General features: G+C 40.1%; 1 protein-coding gene across 1 annotated transcript in view; it reads right to left on the minus strand.

Annotated features, from left to right (window-relative positions):
- The window catches only part of xirp2a (xin actin binding repeat containing 2a), a 51,677-nt gene extending 27,731 nt beyond the window's left edge, over positions 1-23,946 (minus strand). Inside the window, exons 1-2 of the mRNA XM_040141999.1 lie at positions 23,485-23,946; positions 4,154-4,265 (exon numbers count right to left, since the gene is read on the minus strand). Coding sequence (XP_039997933.1) covers positions 4,154-4,265; positions 23,485-23,697 — 325 coding nt within the window. The 5' untranslated portion in view covers positions 23,698-23,946. The remainder of the gene's footprint in view (positions 1-4,153; positions 4,266-23,484) is intronic.
- Positions 23,947-25,243: the final 1,297 nt, after the last annotated feature.

Below are 25,243 nucleotides of genomic sequence, written 5' to 3' on the forward strand. Positions count from 1 at the left end.
TTAAAGCAAGTTGCCAATAAAGACATTTAGCGTTCCAAGTTATATGACGGTGAGGGCTCTATGTTCCTGAAATAGGGCGCAATACAAACGCAAGCAAAATTTCCAGGTGCAAAGACAAATGGATACGACCGACTATTTTTACAGGAGGAGTACAGAATCAGCAGGTGGAGTTTGGGTGAGTTTCAGTAATGAGCAAATCACTTGCGCTCCTCTCATCCCCTTTAGAAGCAGCAACGCAGGGAGAGAGGTTGAGGTGTCTGAGAGAGAGAAAGTTAATCTCCATGAAGCACCTGAGTTCCAGATATGCTGTCAATGGTGTAATTAATGGGCAACTGTTGTATACAGGTGTAGCAGCTTCTGGAAATCGGCGTGGCTGGTTATAGTTGTGCAAACAATTAGGCTACAGGGAAATTAATTTAAACTCTGCAGTTCTCCTCATATTTGCGTATTTGAAAACACTCATTTATGTCTTCAAAGTACAGTTAACATAAACGTGTATTTACAAAATATCAGTCCTTATGTATCCAGCAGAAAAAATGAAATGGTCCTCATATCTTTAAAGAAATACAAAATAGGGTTTGGAGATTAGTTAGTATTTAGAAAAACACACAAAGGTCAGTTAACATTAAATACCGATGTCTCATTAAAAGATTTAAATAACGAAGGAAGGTGTCCACGCTGTGCCAGCTGTGTGTAAAGTATGAGGTATTTTTGTTAGGTGTGAGTGTGTGCCGGTTCCTTGGAGTTGGTTCTGAGCAGAAGGAAAAACCAAATGAACATAATCCACTGAAATCACGGAGGGTGTTCCTACCTCCACAACTTGCACCATCAGTGCGTTTTTATTTATTTTTTTTATCATTTATTACCTTTTGGCATTGTGTGCTCCTGCAGTATACCTTGCCCCAAGCTTTTGCCTTCACTGTCCAGCTGTAGCTCTTAGCCTATATTGAATTATTTATTAAGTATTTAATTATTATTTAATTATTCTCACTTACATGTTTTCACTGAATATAGGACGGATCATTTTGTGGCGTTACTGATGTGCTACTGAGATACTTCTATGTGTATAAGCCACAAGTGCGAATATTTGGTGAAATGGACAACTCACTGTTAATAATCTTTTTCACATAACAGAGAAAATATTTTGAGTAAGAGTTTGGATTCCTGTCCCCATGTCCGCAGACTTAAATAATTAACGAAGTCAGGCTTCTTTGCCATCCACGTGTAGAATTATGCAGGGCCCCGTTCTCAAGTCAGAGTCTGTAGATGAGGCGCACGCATCATTTCTGCTGCTGAGTGATGAGTACAGGCGCTTAATCAACTACACAGAAAAGACCTGACATTCTACAAATTGTTGGGGGCATCTCACTTATCACATAGAACACTAATGCAGAAATCCAGGTCACCAGATTACTCTCATGTGGATGACTTTATTAGTAATCTTTCTCAATCTAATTAAAAATGTATTCTGATGCCACAGCAACAGAAGGACGCCACACTTGACATACCTGAAAGATGAATAAAAAGCATATGGGGAATCATTGAGGAAAGGCTTCAATGATGAGGGCAAACCCCTCTTCTGCGCCACTCCTCCTACCGGGGTACATGGCAAGTCACCAAGATACCAAACCAGCGCAGCTGAGTAAATATCCTCAGTCCACTGCAGGAAAATACCAGTTCACCCGTATGCCACAGCATTTCACACCATGCACCAGCAGGAAAATAGAGCCCTTAATGACACTGAACCTTTAAAAGTTGAGGGTTCAAGGAAACGACTTTTCACAGGTCCTCACAGAAAGGGACTCGCCCCTTAGATGGATGGGTTAGCAATGGGTGCCAACTAAGTTTAGACTAAAAAGGATTAAGTTTAGAGGTGAACTTTGGACAGAGAAAGGCTAGCTGTTTCTCCTTCCTTCCAGTCTTTACATTATGCTAATCGGCTTTTGGCTCATGCTTCATGCTTTAGAATAGAGACATGAGAGCGCTATCAATTTTCAAATCTAACTCTTGGCAAGAAGGCCAATAAGCAAATTTCCCAAAATGTCAAATTTTTCCTTATATAATGTATTAAAATGTGAGTATTTAAACAAAGTTTCCCATGAAAAAGGTTTCATTTCCCAAGATTTTATTCAATGGTTACAGCAACAGTGCGTCTTGGTGACCTAGGAATTTAAGACACCGACTATGTAGTTGCATGTCATACCAGACCAAATCGGGCCAAAGCGGCCAGAGGTGCATTTTATTGCTTAGGAATTCAACTTTTCAATTGTAAGAGGAAGAATGCATTTTTTTCTTCTATTAAAAATTACATAGTCTCACTTTAAAGATTAAATGTTAGTGACATAAAAGAAGAGACAAAATAAACAGAGAAAAATACCATTGATTTACACCATTAGTCAAGATGACACCAAAGATATTATAGTGTAATCATGATAAAACGCGCTAAGAGTATAAGAATTTCTTTGTTCAGCAAGGTTAAGAAGCACAATCTTTAAATGTGCAGTATTTCAGAGAATAACCAATTTACTGTGCACACTTCTATGAATATTTAACCCATATCGTGTGTAGACATGGTAGTGGTTTACACAGAGGAACCAAGAAACAGCGTCACATCAACACACAAACCTGAATTTTCAATTTCCCAACACCAATCATGTTATATGATCTAATTTGTGTGCCATAGTAGCTGCTAAGGGAATCGAGTCTGAAACTGAAATGAAGAAAAGCCTTGTTTTTCCTCAGGCAAAGATTATAAAGACATCATCATTTGGCAGGCAAATCTTGGGGGATGTTATTTAAAACAAAAACAGTGTTTTGGCAAATCCAGCATCTGCCAGCAATGGCCGCATTTGCACACTTTGAAAAGTTCTCTTGGGCCCAGCCTGACTGACAAGTCTAATCAGCCAGAGACTAATATAAATATATATACACAGAACCTGTAAATAATAGAGTAAAAAGCACTTCAGTCACAGCCTCATGGTGGTTATTCAGGTGTAATATGAGAGGAATCAAGAAAACAAGGATGCCTTTTTAGAAATAGCAGCAACGTGGAGATTTAGAAGTGAGCTTTGCATCTGTTTTAAGTGCCGTGAAACCCTGCTTTATTTAAACGCTGCGGCTTTGCAGGGAACAGCTCCCGAAGCTCTCCATTGCCACCACTGTCAGTCATTTGACCCGGCTGATTGTGCGCTGTTGTCACTGACAACTTGTCAGCAAAAGACAAAAGATGCTGCTCAGTCAGGACAACAGGAATGCCAAGGATTGTCAACAAGCTCCAATTTGAGACACAGCAATGGAGATTTAGAGATGCGCAGGCCGATACGAAAGCCTGAGTAATCTCAGGTAGAGATGGAGAGGCTCCCAGTCTGCGTGTGTGAATATGTTGAGAGTGAGCATGCATGGTTGAGTTTCAGAGCGTGTGTGTGCATTTGTATCATTAACACCTTGATACAACTTGGGGGCCTGTCAACACCTCCATCACTTGAGATTCTCACACTCTACAATCACTCTCTCACACTCTCCCTTTTTTTTTTTCAGTTTCAATTTACACTGGCTTTTTGGACAAATACGAAGGAAATGTTTCACCATACAGGGGACAGTGGTCACCAACCCCCCCTCCAAACTTGACCTTCACTTTGATCCCAACTACGCAACTGTAACGTTTCTTGACTGCATCTTGCGCGGTTGTGGTTGAAACAATACTAGCCATGCTGGCTGGTACAAATGGACTGTACTTCGCACTGTAGGCTCCATCCGTGTGTACACCGCTATCAGCTTAGGTGGAAAACAAACTGGAGGTAGCCACCACAGTGTTGCTATCACAGTAATGGAAGCATAGTATCTAGCAAGCCCCAAGCTTCCCATTAAAAACCTGCCAGGGAGGCAGCCTTATCTAGCAAAGAACAATCTCGCTTTCAAAAGCTGCTTTCTGCCAAATGTTTATCTCATAGAACAAATGGGACAAAACATTGCATTAACCATTCTGCAGCCTTGGGTGTTTGCTTGACAGACTAGTGTAACCATGATGCAATCACAGAACTAGGCGTCCCGTCAAACGTTATAACACATCTGATGTGGTATCAAAGCTTTCTGAAAAGTCACTACTCTGTTTTTAAGAATACACTTCCCAAATGAAAAGCAAGAAAATACTCACAAAGAGTGGTGTGCTGAGGTGAGGCCATGGTCTTATCTGCTGACGGGTCAGTCAGTGTGAGACTACTGGACATAACTCTTTTGGATGGGGACGTGTGGAGGGTTGTCACTTCCTGGTAAGAGAGAGAGAGAAAGCTATCAGAGGAAACACCTGTGCTTTTCAACAGGGAGATGGAGAGGTGACACTGAAGGTCATCAAAACCAGCTGGCTGCGTACGAAAATCGCCTGTACACAACCCTGACATAGACACACACGGAGAGAACAGAGGACACTCATGCTACCACACATACCTTAAGTTTGAAAAATGATACAGTCAAACGTCTGTGGCTTTTAACCCGCGGATTCCAGTGAAACTGTGTTGCCGTTGCCTGGTCTGCACACGCAACGCATTTACCCACACACCCGCAGCTATACACATACACACATGTGAGTGTAAAGAGAGACGACCTTGAACACAATGTGAACAGCAGACATTGACTGGAAAGTTAGTGCAAACAGCATTTGGTTGAATTTTAAAAGAGCCACTCTATCTATAACTAAAGGTGTTTTCACAGGCTTCTATTGATAAAAGGTACAACATTGGTAAATACCGTGTCCTTGGTGCATGCAGGCTTGTTTTTCCCCTAGAGGCATTTTGTCAAAACTTAGAAGTCAATCTGCGCAACATGTCTATTCAGTTGCAAATCATCCCCGCGGGGAACAAACACACCTGTGTCTGTGTGTTTATGTAGCTGCGCGTGTCTTTGCAAATGTGCGGGTGTGTTTTTTCATTTGCAAATCAAATCTATTCCCCATAGCGTTCTTTCGACAGCTTCTTGCCGGGCGTCAGTGCAGAGCAGAGTGACAACAAACGTGCAACAAATCGGCGCATGACAAACCACCTGGCACACACACACATACACACGTATAAGTCTGTGTCTGTCTTGCTTGGTCTCCTTCTCTCTGCTGAAGGTGTCAACCATTATTTTCGGAAATGCACCAGAGGACAAAACCTCCTCAAAAATCCCATTTAGCAAATCCCCAAAATGCATCCATGGTTATTTGCATACTTTCCTACAGTACTGCACACACACAGACACACACACACACACACACACACACACCACGGTAAAACAGGAATGTAAACATAATCTCCCTTTCTGTCACAGTTAGTCTCGCTCTCTTGCTGAAGTAGCACTCACATCGAATAAAGCTCAAATCAGTGACCTGCGAGGAGCAAAAGCACACGGTCCAAACTGGCTGCTAACCACAGCTCCCCAGAGCTCCGTGTTTGACTGCTGATACTGAACAGAGTATTTTGTCTACAACAAGGGTGTTACTTTGCTCAGGGGATGATTAAGTGCACTAGCAGTAAGGATGTTTTTACAGGCCAGTGTGTGAAAAATGTGTGTGTGCGTGAGTTTGTGGTGGTTTGAGTTCATTACAGCTTGTTACAGGAGTGAACGTCACTGAATGAAAGCCATTATAGGGATTGAAACATTTATCGCTTTGGTTTTTCTGGTGCGCTTGTTAATACTTTTGAAAGACTTCTGCTGTACATTAGTCGATATTTTTCAGTTGCACAGCAGATGGAACAACATATCCCATTGAAGGATTGGCTGTATGCACATACACTACAGTAAGTACTGTGTATCGTAACCAGGCAAGAAAATAGAATATAAAGTACAGAAGTTGATTGACTGAACAGAAAAAAACATTACAAAATAGGTGTGTCAACATGTGTAGTAAATAACAATCACAAACAGCACCAGGGCTGCAATGCAATTAGTTTCATTGTTAATTAATCTAACGATTACTGTTGTGATTACTGGATTAAGTGTTTGGTCTATAAAATGTGAGAAAATACTAAAAGTACTCATCACAATTTTGTGTCATCACAAGGTTTTCACTTGCTTTGTTTTGTCTAACTAACAGTCAAAACAGTTATTAATCGACCATGCGTTTTTTTCTCTACGCCACATTTGAGACATCATGCTAAAAGCTAACAGAGTAAACAGAGAATTACACAAAACTTTTCAACCAGTTTTGAGATGATTTATGGATATCAGAGTGAGGCCTTTTAGAGCAGCGTGTCACCTGCATAACAACCAGATACCATGTTTATATATAATAGGCCCGAAAAGGCTCATGATTTTATTAATAATATTACAATGTTACTATCTATATTATTATAATTTATTGTGCTGCAATTACGTGCTTATCGGGTCACTGAACAACACTTTAAACCCTCTTTTTTAATGTTGCAACTATTCAATACTGACTATCCAGCAACCACACTCATTTCGCACCACGAGTGTTTAGGCGTGCAGAGGTGAAAAAGTATGTGACTCGTTTTTTATTCACTTTTCGTACGTACAAATGAGTGAAACACAGGATATGCCTTTCACGAGAGCCTGGAAATGTATACCTTTCTGTCTGTCTTTACCTTTCATCATGTCTCAACCCTCTCCAAGAAGCAGGCTTTTCACTCCATCTTATAATGTGTAGTCATTTGGAACAGGTATACACACTTTTGTCTTCAGACATGGTTGACAACAAGTTATATGAACTAGCTCAATTCTAGCATTCCTCAGTCTAAAGGCAGCATATACAATGAAGAAGAACAGGATCCAGAACTGAACCCTGGGGCACGCCACAAAAATATTTACTCTTTATGAACAGGACTCCCCAGGTAGTCTTGACCCATTCACAAATTGGGTACCTGAGCCCGACCTGAGATAATTACTGATATAAAATGCAGTAGTGAGGTCAAAAAGTACCAAAATAGTTATTTTTCTATCATCCAAGTATTTTCAAATATCCTTTACACCTTTGAGCATAGCCATCTCAGTGCTACGTTTGGCACTGGAACAAGACAGAACTTGGAACTGAAGCCAGTAGAATTTGAGCACTGAGAGTAAACAGGTTGCTCAAAATACTTTAAGATGGAAATTGGCCAAAACAGTTATTCATGTTACTGGCAAAAGGAATGTTTTTTTATTTTTTATTTCTAGAAGTGGCCATAAAAAGGCAATTGTTCTTAAGGCAAAAAAATAGCCAGTCGACAAGGAGAGATTGATAATGTACAGTAATTCAAAAACCAAAGAACCTTTTTACACAGCTGGTCAAGGGTACAGAGAGAACTTTAGAGAACACAGTACATAATTTAAGAGAATATCATCAGCTACAGTAGAGTAAAACTGGATAGCATATATATTTAGAAATAATTAACAAGTATTAAGAAAATACAGTATATTAATATTATGGAGTAGCAGCAGAAGTTTGAAAATATAAGTGACATTCAGTAAAGTAGGCTTTTGTCTGATCGCTTATGAGGGAACTTACTGTTACGTTATTTTAAAACAGAACCCTTTCCATCAATGGTATCAGATTGGTCATTTCTAAAGTTATCAAATTGGTGATTGGTACCGTCTTTAAAAAGACCCAATGTGGAGGTCACCAGATTTTTTTTTGACTTGATTCCACCGATCAAAAGTGAGTACTGCAGTTATCCATTTTATGAGACACAATAACTGGATGAACAGCAGCAGTGGCACAGCGCAATGTCTCATGCAACTGTCACCAAGTGCTATTTTGCTTTAAGTCCCAGCCATATGTTCTCTCTGGCGCAGGCTGCCACAGAGGAAGGAGGAAGAGAAAATAGGGGTGGTGGTGGTGGTTGGGGGGGGGCTGTCTCTGCATATCATCAACAGACTGACAGAGTTAATAAGGGACAGTGCTTGGTGAAATCTGTCTAAACGTACCGGCTTGTCGCGAGAGATTATCCCTGTAAAAAAAAAAAAAAAAAAAAAAAAGAAATTCACTGGATCTTCTTAAAAAAAGATCAGCTAATGAAATCAACGCAGGCCATCTGGGACCACTTCATGTGTGACAGACGCCTACAAAGAGGCCAGTCGGACCTGTGACGGTGAAACCATGGTAACAGGAAACAGTAATACACGCACTGCTAGCCTGGGGAGGTGACACCGTGTCACCCTCCACCTTCACATTGGTGGCTATTAGAGGGAGACATCACCAGAGCATATACCGATCCAGGAAACTATGAGCTTACTGTCACATATGCAGGGACCAATTTATGCTGATTGTCTTATGTCAGCTTATGACATTTTCGTCCTCTAACAAGCCATGCTTTTGCTAGTAGGACTTTAATGACGTGTCGTGGTGCATGGAGGGGTCCCTTTTGAAAGCTGTACACCGCTTTCTCCTCGTGAGGTTTCTATCTGTCCTCCCCCTCTCCCCTCCTGTGTCATCTTGTTTAAAAAATGCCAGTCTTAATAAGTGAGTTAGTCTAGGATTGAGTCCCAAGGTTTCATTTTTCTCAACCCATGGAAGAGAATGTGGAAGTTGGCTGACAGAATGTCAGTTGTACAGATATTCGCTAACTGTTCACTTAGGTGGAATGATGTTGTCTTAACCTGAATCAAATGGGTTTACCTCAGCCCAGCGCTGAATAGTTCACAAATGGAAAGAGTCAGTACTGTACAATTTTAGGACACTTGGGCACACTTTTAAAGAATATGTGTCGGTCATATTAAGCATAACATTTGGATACCTATAATCCATCTGTAGTGTTTGAATCTGCTCATTCACTCAAGGTTATGGCCATGACATAGAGCTTGAAAACAGATTATAATCAATACATTTTGGGCAAATGACTGTGGTTATGATGAGTCTGAACACAAGTTACCACAGAGCTACTATCTGTCTCTCCTCCACCTGACTACTTTGGACTCAAATAGCTCGGAAATTGCTCCGAGTGCTTTGGCTGGAGTTGGTGAAGCTAGAGTAGCAGTTCAAATCGATAAGGTCCATGGATTTGATATTAGAGATGACATTTTGGAGGAGAGAGGTGGTCAACCCCAACGGGATGTACTCCTTAAACACATTTAAGATTTTATTTTGGGATTGCTCCCTGCTACCTTTCCCCTCCATCACTATTGCTCTTTCATTTTCCTACCCTCCTTTCCCTATCCTTCCCTACCTCGCTGTCTCTCTTCCTCATTCTAATCCCCCCTATCTTCCTCTCTCTTTTTCTTTTGTTCTTTCCATTGTTCTCTTTTTGCCCTCTGGTTTGCTTGCGTGTTTCTGCGGCATGGTTGTTACACAGATTGTCTTGCAGGTGGAAGGTGTTTGGGGTTGTGCTGCCAGTAGAGCTGGGGGCACGTGGGACCAGTGCTCCCCAGATCTATAACAGCTTCCATTTCAGCGGGTGCAAGGAGACGGTGTCCTTTTGTTTGCCTATTTGTTTTTCCGTTTCTGAATCTCTTAAGACCAAGTTCCTTACAAATCCAATCAAGAGACATCAGTTCACTTTCCCCTTGGAATTTTGCAAATGAAATAGTTAGTTTAATACCTATGTGCCATCATGTCTCTGGAGTAGCACTGTAGCTCTGGCTGGTATATGGCGACTGACAGAAGGGGCCTTCCAAGAAAAGAAGTCAGTCACACATGACTCAGTGTTTGGGTACTTCGTTTTAAGTGATAAGATTCGTTTGTCGGCACATAGTGCACACACAAGCGAATCTGCACATGTGGACACGACACTGCATTTACACATACAGTTCAGCCACACACAAACTCCCTCAGCTGTTGGAATGAGTGCTCCTTCCTGTGAAAGCGGCCTTATGGGTTGGCTGGCATGTCATACAAGTGTCTGCTCTCACCCATGAGTCATGAGGCTCGATAATAGTAAACAAATCACCGGGTCTGATTGAGGCAGTTGCTTTTGACTCTAAAACACGCCTGACCTTCTTCATCAATTCAAAGCAGTGAGCCAAAGGTCTTTGCAGTCATTTCAAACTAATACTATGCAGGAGGAGCTTTTTACAATTTATGTCCAGGACTATCTGAAAGGATATTTTGAAGACTGGATTTTGAATTTGTTTTCCAGTTACTGAGATCAGGGCTGTGTATCACAAAGCAAACAGCAGCGAGACCATGAGTGAAGTACTTAGTATGACATGTCTTTTAACATTGATACCAGAGAAAATATTTGGTTACAGCAACAAATTATATACAGGTTACACATATACAATATAATCAGACAACTAGCATGCGATACATTTCCGTGGCTCTCTTCCATTACAGGAACTTAGCGACACCTAACCCGGAGCTTCCCATAACCTGAACCTGTAAGAAGACATCAGATTTAAGTTTTAGGTTCTGCTTTTTTTCTCCACTGTGTTCTACAAACCCAAACGTTTTGGATACAATTCATTGAAAAGATGACACCTTGTGGCCACACCGCATACAAACGCCATTTTTATGCGGTGCTTGGTTGGAGAGAGAGCCAAATGCACATCAGTTGTGGGACAGACAACTGGAGATTCAAATGAGGCTCAATGAATTTAATATAATGGCAGAATTTGACATGCTGACAATACTTGTAGGTGATTTTAAAAACGTATGGTTGGCATGATTATCCTCCGCGGAAAAATATTTATTTTTAACACAAAACTGGCAAATAACTTGAAAAACACCTAATAACCTGGGTGGTAATAAACAGACTAGACCCATAGAAACAATTAAAATACTTAGGTTTTCTTTTGATGGCAGCTTGCTCTTTTTTCTTCTACTCTCCATTATTAATGAGACAGTAAATTGCAGTGACTTTTAATTATTTCAATTATTTAGGCTTCATAAATAACCTTAAAGTAGAATCAAAGTCGTTCAATAAATGAGGAGAATTTGTTTTTTTAATACTAAAAATAATAAAGAATAAAGACATTTGTCCTCGATGAAGGAAGTAGAGGAGCGATGAAAAAAAAAAAACAACTGAAAATGTGGCACTATTATATTTTCTTCTAAAAGAAATTATAATAGCCTAAAAGACAGTTCATAGTGGAGTCAGGTTGTGTCTTTTGCCAAGCATGGAGGAAAACTAGATAGTCTGTACAAAAAAGGCCTGAGGAAAAGAGAAGAGTGCATAGCGGTTAAGGTCTATCTGACTAAAATGTTGAATTATCATTTACTAATTTAATTAACAGAGGGTAAACTTTTTATTTGCAATTTTCATATCCCTGAGTCTAAAAAGCTTAAATAGCCCACTCACAAAGTCACCTCTTGTATTTCTGAGCTGCAGTAATATTAATAAGGGAGTAAAAGCTCCCTTGTTCTGTATACAGTATGTACACCGCCAGGCATCCTGTTGGCAATTAAAGAAACTAATGGTGCAATTAAAAGGACACTCCACTGATTTTACACATAAAGGTTACTAGTCATGGGGATTCCAACTCTTCCTGGAAAATTTTATATTGATACATCAAAATGAACAAGCAAGAAACCAAGCTTTTCTATGGTAATTATCTATGTCAACAGATTACCTATGTCAGATGTATGAACGTACAAACAAAAAAAGGTAATCTTTGCAAGGTTTTCATTGAACTTGTTTTCTTTTTTCTTTATCATATTGGTCCCCTCAGTGAATTTATAGAAAAAAGTTTTATAAAAATAAACAAATTCTTAACAGAAAGCAAATGGCTAGCAAACTGACCCTTCAGACCTTTTTATTATGTCTTCTGTCAGACTACCCTTTCCGAGATTTATCTTCCACGCTCATGCTATTGGTTGCATTAAGAGAACTGTAGGATGGAAAAAGGACCCACATTTGGGGTGAAGAGTCAGAATATATTGTCCTCTGCTGCATCCACTCAAAACAGCATGAGGTTTTTGCAGCTTTCAGAGGAACTGCTTCCTAAGGCACCTCTGCTTTGGCTTCAACATTAAGCTTCGCTAGTTGCAGCTGGCTGTACACTGCAATGCCAGAACCTCCGGGGTTAAATCATGTAGGCTGTGAGAAAAAATAGATGAGGGAATGAATGCATAAATGTCTGAGTGAGAGGCTTTGTTTATTAAATGAAGTAACTGTCATCTTGAAAGAGACACCTATTGTGAGAAAAGAGACTAATATGCAGCAAAACAAACATCTAAAAGGTTTCATCTATAGGGCACAAGTCATTTACTTTCATCTGAATGTAGTTTACATTTACCCTGACCAGTTTGATATGTTTGCTAATGTAATTACTTTTTTCAACATTCACACGTTCTAATCAAAATGCTGCAGTGTCAAGCTGAGCTTAAAATCATCTGATATATATACATATATAAAGATGGATATTAAAATAAAAACTTTGAATTTTTTTTCAGCTGTGGCTACAGTGTTCAATGTTCTACTGTAACTCATCAGATACTAACTCATCAAATAATTTACACATCACATCCTGACAAACAGGACTAACCCATGCTAGCAACTCTATGAGGCCGTGCAGCTAGATGATAGCTTTGGCTTTCTAATATGCTCACAACGACAATGCTAACGTGCTGATGTTTAGCAGGTATTATGTAAAAAGACGTTTGAAGGTATCTGAACACAAAGCTGCAATTGCAGTTTTGCAGGACCTTGTGCAAAGACTAACAATGGCTCTGCAGCTTCATTAAAGGTGCTATTTGTAGCTTGCCAAGAGCTTCAGCCATCACTGTGCTTACAACACATGTGGTTATAATATGCCTTCTAAGCAGAGCTACTTCTTCAGGGCAGAAAGATGGGCCGGCCAGGCCGGAACTAGCTGGTGGGCATGCTAACTTCGGTAAAAGAAAAGAAGGGCTAGAAAAAAGAGTTAATATTGGTGTTGCTTACCACCGCTGGAGACAGCTCTCAGCAAGTAAAGGAATGGAGTTTGATGCTGAAATCGCAATGTTTCTTCTAGACTGGTAAGTAAACAGCTGTTGTTGCTAACACTGGCTATCCAGCAATAGCAAAACTTACAAATAGCTCCTATAAAGTACAGGGAAAGAGGGAACAGCCTCACCTTCTGGAGGTGGTAAAACAGTCAGATCACTGCTTGTATGCATAACACAGGTGAGCCCTTCGGCCTCAATGAAGAACTGAACTGGTAATGCTTACTCTAATTGATTTCACCTGTTTGCTGCAGTACTTTTACTTTTTGTACTTGATTTTATGTAACTTGAAATATGTGTTGTTTTCTAGTGATTCTGTTTTGATTATAGTTTACATTGGTTTTGGCAAGTCCTGCTTTTGGATCCACTATCCAATAGATTTAAAATCCTGTTCAACCAACTGTCCAATGACAAATGTATACCTGCTCTAGGATGATTATATGTTGTACTGTATGTATTTACCTGATGCCCTTGTCCATTTTGACTCAGACACATTCATTGTCTGTTTCCACTATTAAAGGATGAAAATCAGTAGAAAGTCCTTTTTTTTCCCTCACAGGTTTGATGTTCTTGATCTCAGATGTACGTTGCTGCAAGAGAACCCCCCTTTTATTCAGGAATGATGTGTAGAAGATAAGCGACCTCAACTATTGAAACAGTTCAAAAAAGAGCCACCAATATTTTTCATTTACAGGTCAAATGACACCAGAAAGATTTTGTAGACTTGTGCGGTTTGTTGGCTGAGGTAAAAGCATGCATAGAAAGCAGCACAGAATTGCACAAAAGTGAAAACACCAATAAAGCATTACAGAATTGTGTTATAATGCCTGTATTGGGATCTCAAGGCTAATCGTCTGCCTTCTTCTATCACCTCCTCCTCCTCATTGGTGTTACGCAACCAAGTGCATTGTTCATTTGAAGGTCATCCAGCTTTCATGCCATCCTCGCTTCCACTCCCTCCCTCTCTCTCTGTCTGCTCTGTGGCAGCTGCTTTCTTTCGGCCATTGTTTTTGTTTGTGCCGGGTTCCCTTTTGCAATCCAGTAGAAGTGCAAAAACAATTTTTTGGTTTTCAATTCTCTATCGACTCTCCTTATTACTAAACAGGGGCACGGTGAGCACCACTCACATAAATATTTCAAGCACTCATTGGCAAACATGGGCACAAAAGAGACAGCGTCCAGAAACAGAGAGGGAGAAGAGAAAGAGATGGGCCACAGGCCAAAAAATAGGTTAAAAAAAGAGAGCCTGCATGAAAAATAAAATGGACAGACAGAGAATGTTATGGTATTGAGAAAAAAGTCAGACAGAGAAGAAAAACCTGATGAACAACAGAAAAAGAGTGACAGAGAGGTAGAGGAGGCAATGAGGGGGGGGTTAACAATTATATGAGGTTCTCTACCAAGCCCAGCTGGAACAGAAGGGATTATCTAAAGGCCAAACACCCAGACAGAGTCACAGTGAAAACCTAGGAGATGGGCAACAGCAAAACAGAAAGACTTACAGAGACGGGCAAAGGAAATTAACAAACAAAAAAGAAGAGAGAACAGATATATAATGAGCCAACAGGGTTTATGATTCACATTTATGGTGACAGACAAACAAAGCTGAGCTATTTTCGTACTGAAGCTCTCCAGTACAAAAACCTGTCTTGATATATAGTATGAGTTGAGTGCACATACATTGCTGCTCTGGTCAAACCTTGCACATTATTTTCCCACCTGGCAGTTTCTGACATATAAAAACTTGGCGATGTGTTTTCCTCCCATACCATGCTGGTGAAAAAGGCTGTGTGGTGTTTTTTAGGATACATGATGCAACATTTAGTCTCCCTAAGCAGTATTTGTGGCGCTGTCCTGTCAAAGTCTTCCTCCCCCGTAACTGCTTGAAGAACAATGCAGTGGTTTCTGCTTTATTTTTCACTCTTATAAACCTCTGTTTCATGGAGAGAGGTAAAAACATGGTACAGATATTTTTTCAATGATCACCGTGACTCTGGACAATTTAGGCAGTGGTAAGTGCTGTATTAGACCAGAAAGTGGTTGGTCGGCGAACTGCTGTGGTGCTACAGTTACTGAAGATGGAAAATAAAGCTTTCCAACAAGTTTACTAATGGTCATTTAGCAAACTTTTTAGCTTGTTAGCTCCACTCTATTGCTAACACAATAAGTTTATTCAAAAGATGAACTTTTACCATTGACTTTTGTGTCATAAATATCTGCAGACCATTTCTCTGTTGTTGAGCAGATGATAAATAAAAGTGGATGTTGCAGCACAACTAATAAGTTGTGACGGCTTCCTCCATTTTGGACTCTCTGTCTATTGGTCGACACCTCAAATTCGCATTTACAGCAAGTCTATTAGAATGAATTGTAGAAAAATAAGTGACAGTGAAATGTCGCCATTTTAAGTTCTGGTGTGAGCAGGCCTTCAGTCCCAGAAACCTGACATCCACATACTTTTTTCATGGTTCCATGTCCCCAAAACTGGCATCTGAAAGCAAACCCCACTCACCCAGACTCAAACTGACTGTATATCCATGACAGACTTCCCCTTCACATACTTGACACATTTACACCTGGGATCTGCTCAGTCGAACCACAGCTGTCTACTACTGGCCACTGAACAGTTTCACTGGAGCAGTTGGAGGTTATGACTAAACCTGCTGCTATTTTTAGTGTTATTAGCAGTCCTCATGGGGCAGCTTTGGTACAGGAAAGCCAGGGGGTAGTCCAGTGTTGTGGCAACATGGGTATTTACTTCCAATTTTCAGTTAGGATGATTTCAGTCAAAGACACTTAGACATTTTTGAGGGTCACATACATCAGAGATGTACAAGTGGGATGCGTTACATATGTATATTTACTGCTTTAGAGGGCAATTTACATTAACATAGCATAGCGTAGCATTATGTTCATTATGGTAAAGACATTGCAAGTCATGAACATCTACACATTTATATGTATGGTGACACACTCAACAGTCACTAAGTACTGTATGTTAACTCACACGAAAATATACATGTATGTTTCTGCTGAACATATTATCAAATTAACAAAAATAACATGTGGTCATTGCATAATATGATAACACTGACATATGATCCCAATGATCTTGTATATAGTTTAATATGTGGTGATATTGTATATTTAGTTTCTGTATCTTGTGGCCTGTGGCAGAGTTCCTCATCGGGCCTATCTCGCTTGATTATCAGTGATATTAAACCATAAACCTGACAGAGTTCTGCTTGTCTCCAGCGTGAGAATGTTACGGGAAAAGAGAAGACTGGGAAAAGGGTAAAAAAAAAAAAAGTGCAGCCCTTAAGTGGGGACCTGATGAAGCTTATCATTATTGAAACATGAATATAATTTGTTAATCAGACTGTGAGCTGCTTCACCAGCTAAAATATGAACTTGCTCTCATTTGGACCCCCACCCTTCCGATCCTCGATCGCTCCCTATCAATCTCCATCTTACTTACCCTCTGCCTCCCCCTCCCATCCACTCTCAGTTCTCTCTTTCACAATATGGCCCTGTGCTCACTGAATGTAAATCATATTTCAGTCTCTTTCATCAGGCTCCCTGCTCTTTTAATGTTCACTGAGCAATCCAAACTTCACCAGGCACTACTATTTATACGTTACGACTCCAAAGGGGCTTGGGATCCGGCTCTGTTTTCAGCCTCTCCAAATATACACTGAACGATGGACCTGACATCGGCTGACGTACTGCATGCCTGGATGATATTCTGGGGATTTAAGTCTATAATTATGTGAGTGTGTAACACAAGCTCACGCTGGTGGACGAACTTCATGTCACCTTAGAATGCTGGCTTTTACATTAAACCAAATGTGACCTAGACTGACTTTTTTGCCATGCTAGTGGCATGGCACTAGGGATGGCAATGTCGGTTGGATAGACCACCACTTTGGTCCAGACTGAAATATCTAAACAAGTTTTGGATGGTTTGCCATAAAAATTGAAACATTCATTGTTCTCAAAGGAGTATTTGTAATGACTTTGGTGATCCCCTGACTTTCCCTCTAGCACCACCATGAGGTATATATTTTTGGTTTTAAATAAAATATCTCAGCATCTGAAAAAAATGCTTCACTTTACAGGTTCATAATTTCTCAATAATTTTCTAGTGGAGTTTTATTTAGAGAACTATGTCATAACTATGCAATTGGTACTAATTATAAGTAAGTAGAGACGATGCACAATTATTACACTTAATTAATTCCAAATACTAGCTTGTGTAAAAGAGAGAGTCCTTCAGCCAGTGTACAGCAAATCAGCTAAAGATACAAAAATGTGAATTTTTCCTACACGGCAGCATACAATTCAACGCATATGAAGAATATACAAAATTTTTAACCACAAATTAATAATGAATATTTACTTTGGTTTACATGGAGGTGTTTTTCCAAGGAAATTCCTAGGAAATTACCAGGAAATTACAGACCTGTAAAATAGGGTGTTACCATATTTGGTAATGACATTCATTCTCCCCACAGGATGAGTTGTAATAATTTTGGTGAGTCCTTAGCTTTTTATTTAGTGCTATCATGAAGTCAAATTTTAGTTTGTCCAATACTTTGGTTTATATTCGTGATATAACTAATGACATTCCCATCAGCCTCAGCTGTATGAGTTCGTTGCTAATTAACAAATGTTAGCATGCTAACCCAATAAACTAACACAGTAAACAGTATACCTACTAAAAATCAGCATGTTAGTATTGTTATGGTGAGCACGTTAGCATGCTGACATTAGCATTTAGCTCAAAACATAGTGACTAAATTCAGAGCGTGGTCGTCGTGACTTTTTTCCCAGTATTTCCAGTATTTTCCAGTATTTCCTGTAGCAGGTAAAGAAAGAACTGGGACTAATTTCTGCTAACAGTGCAGAACAAATGAGTACTGACTGCCAAAATTACTATTTCATCATAATATGTGGGTCAAAGGTACCTGGTTTCTCCGTTAAGCATTGTTTGGCCATTTATATTTACACAGAGAGAACTTAAAAGTAAGTACTTTATTTTTAGATATGGTCTTATGGTCTGTTTAGAGCCAATTAGCAAATGTTAGCTTGCTAACACACTAAATTAAAATGGCATGTTAGGGTTGTCATTGTGAGTATGTTTGCCTCCTGATGTTAGCATATATCTGAAAACACTGCAATGTGTAGGTCCAGCCTCACAGAGCTGCTAGCGTGGCTGCTCCTGGTCTTGTTTAAAATGTATACTCATTGTTACTTTGTTACGTTTACTATTTTCTCAGCTCAAGTCATAAGCTTTAATGATAAAGGGTTCATTTATGGTACACAGGCAAAAAGATTTGCATTGGAAAACCGCCTTTGAAGAGTGCTTCCTCTTTTTTGCTATGGCAGAGATGAGAGATGGCATGGTGCTGCCCTCACAATGACATAGTGCCATAACTACAATAAATGATTGAAACGGCAAGCCTTGGGGTCTTTGGCTAATTGTTGAACACATATGCTCTTGTGGGGCTTTGAGTGTCTGAGTCACACAACAATCTGTATGAAAAAAGGCCCAGAGATATACATTCATTACCCAGCCATGGGAATGGATTATCATTCGCTGTAAGTGAATATGTGAATTCTACCACAATACTTCTGGAAAAAAGTGCTATCTTAACAAGCGCTGACAGCACTACAGAGCAGACTTTTATGTATGTTTCAATTTTCCAAATCCATAAAAACAAAATAATCGGCAGGAAGACAAATGAGTTATCTGAACAAGTCAAATGAAGCAGGGAGTTTTAGAGCTGTGTTTGACAGACCACGTAACAGTGTAACTATTCTCAGAGCCAAGGCGGTGAGCAACAAGTCATCATCACACAGCAGAGTAGCAATGCGTCACACACATGGCTCCGCTGCCAGCTCCATTAAAAGATTTGAATCTGTGAAACTGAGACGAAAGAGATGCCTGGTAAAAGTTAATGGAATTTTTACGAGCTCAATGGACTTGATGAGGACGCTGGTGTCCTCATCAAGTCTGGATCAATTTCCTGCAGACATATTGTGGCTTTTAGTTTATTTTACATTTAATTATGTGCGTTTAGGAATAGTGCTGCATATTGATTGATTTTTTTTTTTTTTTTTTTTGGAAAATAGCCCACAATTAGTCAAAAGGCTCAGTCTCATTCTCATCTTTCAGCATGTCATCTGACACGCTGAGATTCTTTAACATGGCAGAGTGCCAAAATTCACACTTTTTGCATAAAAGCTGGCGAACGTTCACTTAAAAAAGCAATAGAAATCAACTATATGAAAAGCCTAATGCTTTGCTATATTCAGTGTCTTTTAGATTGAATATCGCCTTTTGAAAATAAGCCGTTTGTTGAGGGCATGTTATGAAAGCTTTATAGAGAGAATGTGGCTACAGGAGGAAAATGAGTATCTTTTCAGTCCATTCAGCCAAACACATAAAAACACGAGTGAGGTAGTGATGGTGAAAGTTATGGAAATAAACCAAAGGAACATTCCAGACCTCTAGTGCCACTGAATTTATGTAGACACCTCATTCAGAGTCACCGGCCAGAGAACACATGAGCCCTCCACCTAATAAAGTTACTGTCTCTCTCTTTAACCATGTTATCTTATTAGCCATGTGTAACTACCTTTATCCCATAGTGTGAAATCTTTCTAAATTCTCTAATGTTGCGTTAAATTTACCAAAACACATCAGAATTAGATATTTTGCCAGTTATGCAAATCCTGTTAATCTGTCCGCCTCAGACACAAGAGAACAGCTATTCTAAGACGCCTTCGGGCAATAAAAATCAACTCCAATTAACACCAGGTGATTAGCAATTGTCTCACTGTGATAAACTCCAGATTAAGTGCATATAATTCCCTCTCACACACTTTGGTGTTTACGGTAACTGTTTAACACCTGCTTGTTCTCTCAACCTCACAGATGCCGCACTGCCACCCACTGGCTAACAGTGGCCATCACAACATGAGTGAGTGCCAAGTCAGGTCCTGAGTATTAGAAATATTTAAATTGTGGAGGCACTATTTTATGCTTGAACATTTTAATGAGCCAGAACAAAATAATGGATGGACAAAAATGGTTCAACGGTCTTGATTAGTGGCCTATTTTTGTGCATATTTGCATGTATGGAAATTAATGAACAGTGCCTCTGAGAATCCCCTGCATGATAAGATGTGACAGTGTAGCACAGCATCACCTCATCTGTCTCATGCATCAGTATGTGTGTATTCTTCCCTGCGTGCACAGTCACGGCCAGAAGGTCAGACAGATGCTGTAAACACAAGCCAGTGTCCCCGGAGGATCGGTCAGCTACACAAGTGGAAAAAAACGCTCTTTGCACTCAAGATAAACCGTTACATCACTTCACATCTGCAGTTGTTGGAAACACGGACCGCACCCCGCCCCCTTCGCTGAGGATTTTGGCCACAGCTGAGCGACCACCTGGGAATCCATCCGTCATTGTTATGGCTGGCCATCCGATGACCTTGTGCCGTTTAAATAAATGAAATGGGGCACAAAAAGAAAAATATGGCGCATCATCAAATATTAAGCTCAGCATTACAGATGAGTTGGAGACAAGGTCGTGTTTTATGACCAGCCGGCTCTACCCCTCTTCCCTCTCTGGGAGTCTGGGAGCACTGCCCATATGCTCCATTAAGACTGACTACAGGCTTTTTTTCAAGGAAAGATAGGAACAGACTGTAAGTACTCATGATACATCTCCAAGATACCGCCTGTGTTGCAATGCCAGCTTGTGACAAACAGACGTTTTGACCGGCTGTACAGCTTCTTATTAAAAAAGAATATGAGTAAATGATTTCTGTCTCCCATGGGTCAAAAAGTGAGGGTTCAATTTAGAAACAGAAGAAAACTAATTTGAAACTTGCAAAAATCTGATGGAAATGAAGGTGAAGTGGCGAGTTGATTAGCTATATCGACAATACAAGTGCAAGGTTAAATTCTTCCACAAAGTATCTGTTACCAAAATAGATGATGTTAGCACAACTGATGAGGGGACTGGCTCTCTAAAGTGGTTAACTCCAATTTATATATGAAGTCAATCGAGGATAAGGATTAACATGGAGATATAAGAAATGACACTTTACAAAAAAAGAGATTAAACAGAAACAAACACCAGTGTAGCACAAATGAGACTGTTCTCCCCACAAAAACAGCAGCATCAGTCCTTTTACCAAATACCTAGTAATGCCATACGTTTATGTTCAAGTGACAAAGCCCTCTAGCAGTTGCAGGAATTATGACTCGTCTTTCAGCGGCAAAGGAGTAAACAGAGTGATATTATAGAGCCAAAAAAGTCCATAGAGACAGGTTTGTGTGGATGGAACGTTGGACTGTTCGTTTTCTGTTTCCTATCAACAGACAACTTTTAACAATGACCACGATCCTTCCTTATACCTTAACCATGTAGTGGTTATGACCATGTCGATGAAGGTCTCCTAACCATAACAAATTCGTTATTTTAACCCAAACTATAATATTTCCCTAACCATAGCGTTGTTATGTCAGGAAACAGTTTTATTTTTTCAACAGCAATGTTTTTGTAATATTTTTGGAAGGCATTGACAAAGATGCTGTCCTGCCAATAGGGGCATCAGTTTAGAAAATGTGCTTGTGTGTCGTTATGGAGGGCAAATACAAACAGATGTTTTTGTTGTTGTCTTAATATGTCTGGTTGCTCCATTCCCAGTCTGTAAAATGGCCAGATATAATACTTGAACCTGCATTATTTTTTTTTTTTCTTTAATTTAGTTTTATTTGTTTATTTATTTTATTTGGGCCACTTGGGAGAAGCAGAACAAGCTATGAACACCATACTAGGGTATCAACTTTTAAGTTGATATCGTGCACAGTTTCTTATTTACACATCTAGCAAATACAGAGAATATTAGCATTCATTTGGAGTTATGTATCTGGCCCCCTGAAAAATGTAAGTCCAGTATTCACTTTGTTCTTGGTCTCCACCAACTCCTGAGAGAAAAACTTGGCTCTCTGGCTGCTAAATGCTCTACTATAGTCCACTTAGTTGCTAACTTTTTCTGTCTGCTGTTTGGTGCTGCGCAGGTAGTGAAAGATTGGTCTCTGGAGCTTCCTCACAAGCAGAAAATAGCTGCCTGTTGTGGCAGGAAACTACACTGATAAGAGCAATGAGACTGAACCAAAATGGAAAAGCTGCAGGCCGGAAAACTAGTTGAGTTTGTTGATAATTCTCTGTGGGTCTGTCACTTGAAGTGACCCTTTTCACTTTACACACAGTAATTTCATCCATTGTTAATAAGAAAATATTTATTCTAGCAGCTTTAACAAGTTAAACACAAGAAACAAAAAGAGACTCATGACATTCAAGCACACACCTCAGTTGACCGTTGTATATCAAAAGGCCGAGAACATTCTCCTAATGGTAAGCTGAGCTAAGCTCTTATCTTTTGAGCTTCAAATATATGGAAAGAAAAAGAAAACCTCAAAAGCTGCTATCTTGGCTTTAGTGATGTGGCTCATTAACCACAGTAATCTGTAAAATGTTTTCATCTCAGTAGCCAGATGTGATTTGATTCTAATTGTTTCATGTCTCTACTCTGGCCTGATGGAGAAGTTTCGCGCTGCTTCCAGCAGCAGCCGAGATACCAATTACAGGGTTATTTTTAAAATCTTGCTTAACCATAGAGCTCCCAAAATAGGTCTTAAATAACAGGGTGTCGAATATCAGCAACCCAGTGGCACTGCACAGATGCAGCTGGTGTGTATCTGTGCCACCAGTATGCACTGGGACACGCTGAGAACTACATTCCCCATATTGCATTTGCTCATGTGGATTTTGTTGGATTACTTCTTTATAGTTTGGATACTTTGAAGAGAGAGGTTTCCATGCACCATCATTGAGGTCATTGTCCTTGGAAAACCTCGACGGGTCAAGACAACACTAGGAGCAAAAACTAGGTCATCTCGGCCTTTTTTGTCTCATCATCATCAGACATTTGGTAAATGGGAGGTTTCTTCATAATGACCCACTTCACTTCCAGCAGACTTAGATTTTCCCCTCAGAGAAGCCAGCTGAGATGGAAAAACAAAGCAGGAGAGAGATGGCCACCCTCCTCTCCGGCAAGGAGACGTGTACTGTAAGTGCTTTTCACCAGAGTTGAGGAAATGACAGAAAACCGCAAATTGCCAGCGACTGAATCATGCTGAAGCAAAAGGAGTGATAGGGAACGTCCCGTTTTGTCTTCAGTCTTTCCCATTATCCAAAAAAAAAGTTACTAGTATGGTCAACCAATACCTTCCACAGTCATTACATAAAGAAGAAAACTACAGATTGCAGCATTGAAATCTACATAGTGTACAGTTTCACCACTTGGAAACCAGATCTGTTTTGCTGGAGGCATGACTTCACAGTCACGTCACCACTACTGACTTTACACTTTCAAGTTTCTTTGAAGGTTACAAAAGCTTTCCAGCTTTTCGAAATGCAAGTCGCATCAAACCCATCCATCTATCTGACACATTCAGCACAAAGTGCGGGGCATGGCAGTTACATACCTTGAGAAAAGTGGAAAGTCAGTGGATAAAAAAGTACTGTTCAAACCAAAGTATAAAAATAAAAATCTGCAGTGGCAGTACTTACCATGTTTGCCACAGCAGGCTTCTCAAACATCCTCTTCAGACTATCAAGTGGGATGTCAAACCTTTCAATCCTCTTAGCACCCTGCAGGTCCTCTTTGAGCACTGGATCGTCTGATGCCTCCACCTGCGGCCAAGAGGGACTACGGGAAACGAAGCCTGAGGTCGCTGACACTGTGCTTGCCACCTCCTCTCCATTTCCTGATTGAATTTCCATTGTTGCACAGAAACTTTATCTCCCCCCCCCTTTTCCCTTCAGGCTGGTGCTTGGAGGGGAAGTCTATTGTGTGAGGTGAATCGGGAGGGGTGAGGAAGTGAGTGAGAAAAAGAGGGAGTTTTGAGAGGGTGAGAAACGGAGATGGAGAAGTTGCTGGGGTTCCTCTTCGTCTGTCTGGGGCTGCGCAGGCACACCGAGTGGCTGGAGGAAAGAGGAGGAGAAAAGAAAAAGTTTGCAGGGCCAGTTTTTTCCTCTCTCCCTCTGCCCAGTAATTACTCACACACGCACACACAGAAGCCTATGTAAACTCACATGTGGATTCAGAAAAGCAAACTGAGATATGAGTCGTAGGGCAGGCCAGGGGAGTGATGACAAAGGAAAGAAGAAAGAGAGAGTGGCTGTTAGAAAAAACGGAGGAAATAGGACAGAGAAGTGCTGATTCTGTCAGGTTAACCCTGTTTCCTGTAAACCCCGGGCTTCTTTTAACAGCTCAAAAAATATACTTCCATTGTTTTATTAGCCTGATACTCGACTTGACTTAACTTGACTTGACGTGATAATGGCTTATAAACATGATTTTGAAATGATGACATTTTCATAAAAATGTGCATTACTGTTTCATGACTGTAAAACACGGTTTATATCTGCTCATATATGCTCTATATCTGGTGTTGACAGTGCTTTTGACGTAGCTTTATCCCTCCTTACTGCCAAATAAGTGCAAACACGCACCAGTGGAGGTCTACATACTTATTACATACTAAGTACACGTACTGTACTTAAATAGAATTTTAGGGCTCTTTACTTGATCATTGCTATTTTATGCTATTTAATACTTTTGCTCCACTACAATTGAGAACAAAATATTGTACTTTCTACTCCACCACATTTAACTGACCGCTATAGTTGCAAGTTACCTTACAGATAAAGATTTTACATACAAAACATACGATCAACTTATAAAATATGATCCATTATTATAAGTTTATAGCCCCAACAGGGCTATAAAGTACTTAAAATTAAGTCTGCCCTGACCATCGATGACATAATGTTGCTGACATGTTATTGAATCACAATTACTAATTCAGTTGGCCTTTTTCAACCGAAGCCATTTGCACAAAGCACGGGTGTAACCGGTGAAATCTATTTAGCTGCCTCGGTCCCACTGTGATTGTATTGTACACGCTGGCTCACTGTCACACTGTCACTGTCAACAATTGTAAGTAATGCCACATAAAAAATAATGATTGACCTCAAAATCCGAGCAAGTAAACTCAGCATCAAACAAAACACAAGGGTTAAAAGCTGGCAGTGATCTTATCTGCTTTAATTTTCAATCCACTGGTCAAAAGTGAACCTCTGTAGGCCTTCAGGAAACAGATTAACAGCCTTTTGCCTCACCCATCCTCTCTACTGGTCTGGGCGGGCAGGAAAGCTCGTTATTCCTGACCAAATCAAGGAGGGCCCGTAACAACTAACCCTGCTGGCCTTCCCTGCTGCCATGATGGCAAATATACACGGTATTGTTATTTTTCACCAGCCACAC

Source organism: Xiphias gladius, chromosome 13 (assembly GCF_016859285.1).
Source record: "Xiphias gladius isolate SHS-SW01 ecotype Sanya breed wild chromosome 13, ASM1685928v1, whole genome shotgun sequence".
NCBI lineage: Eukaryota > Metazoa > Chordata > Actinopteri > Istiophoriformes > Xiphiidae > Xiphias > Xiphias gladius.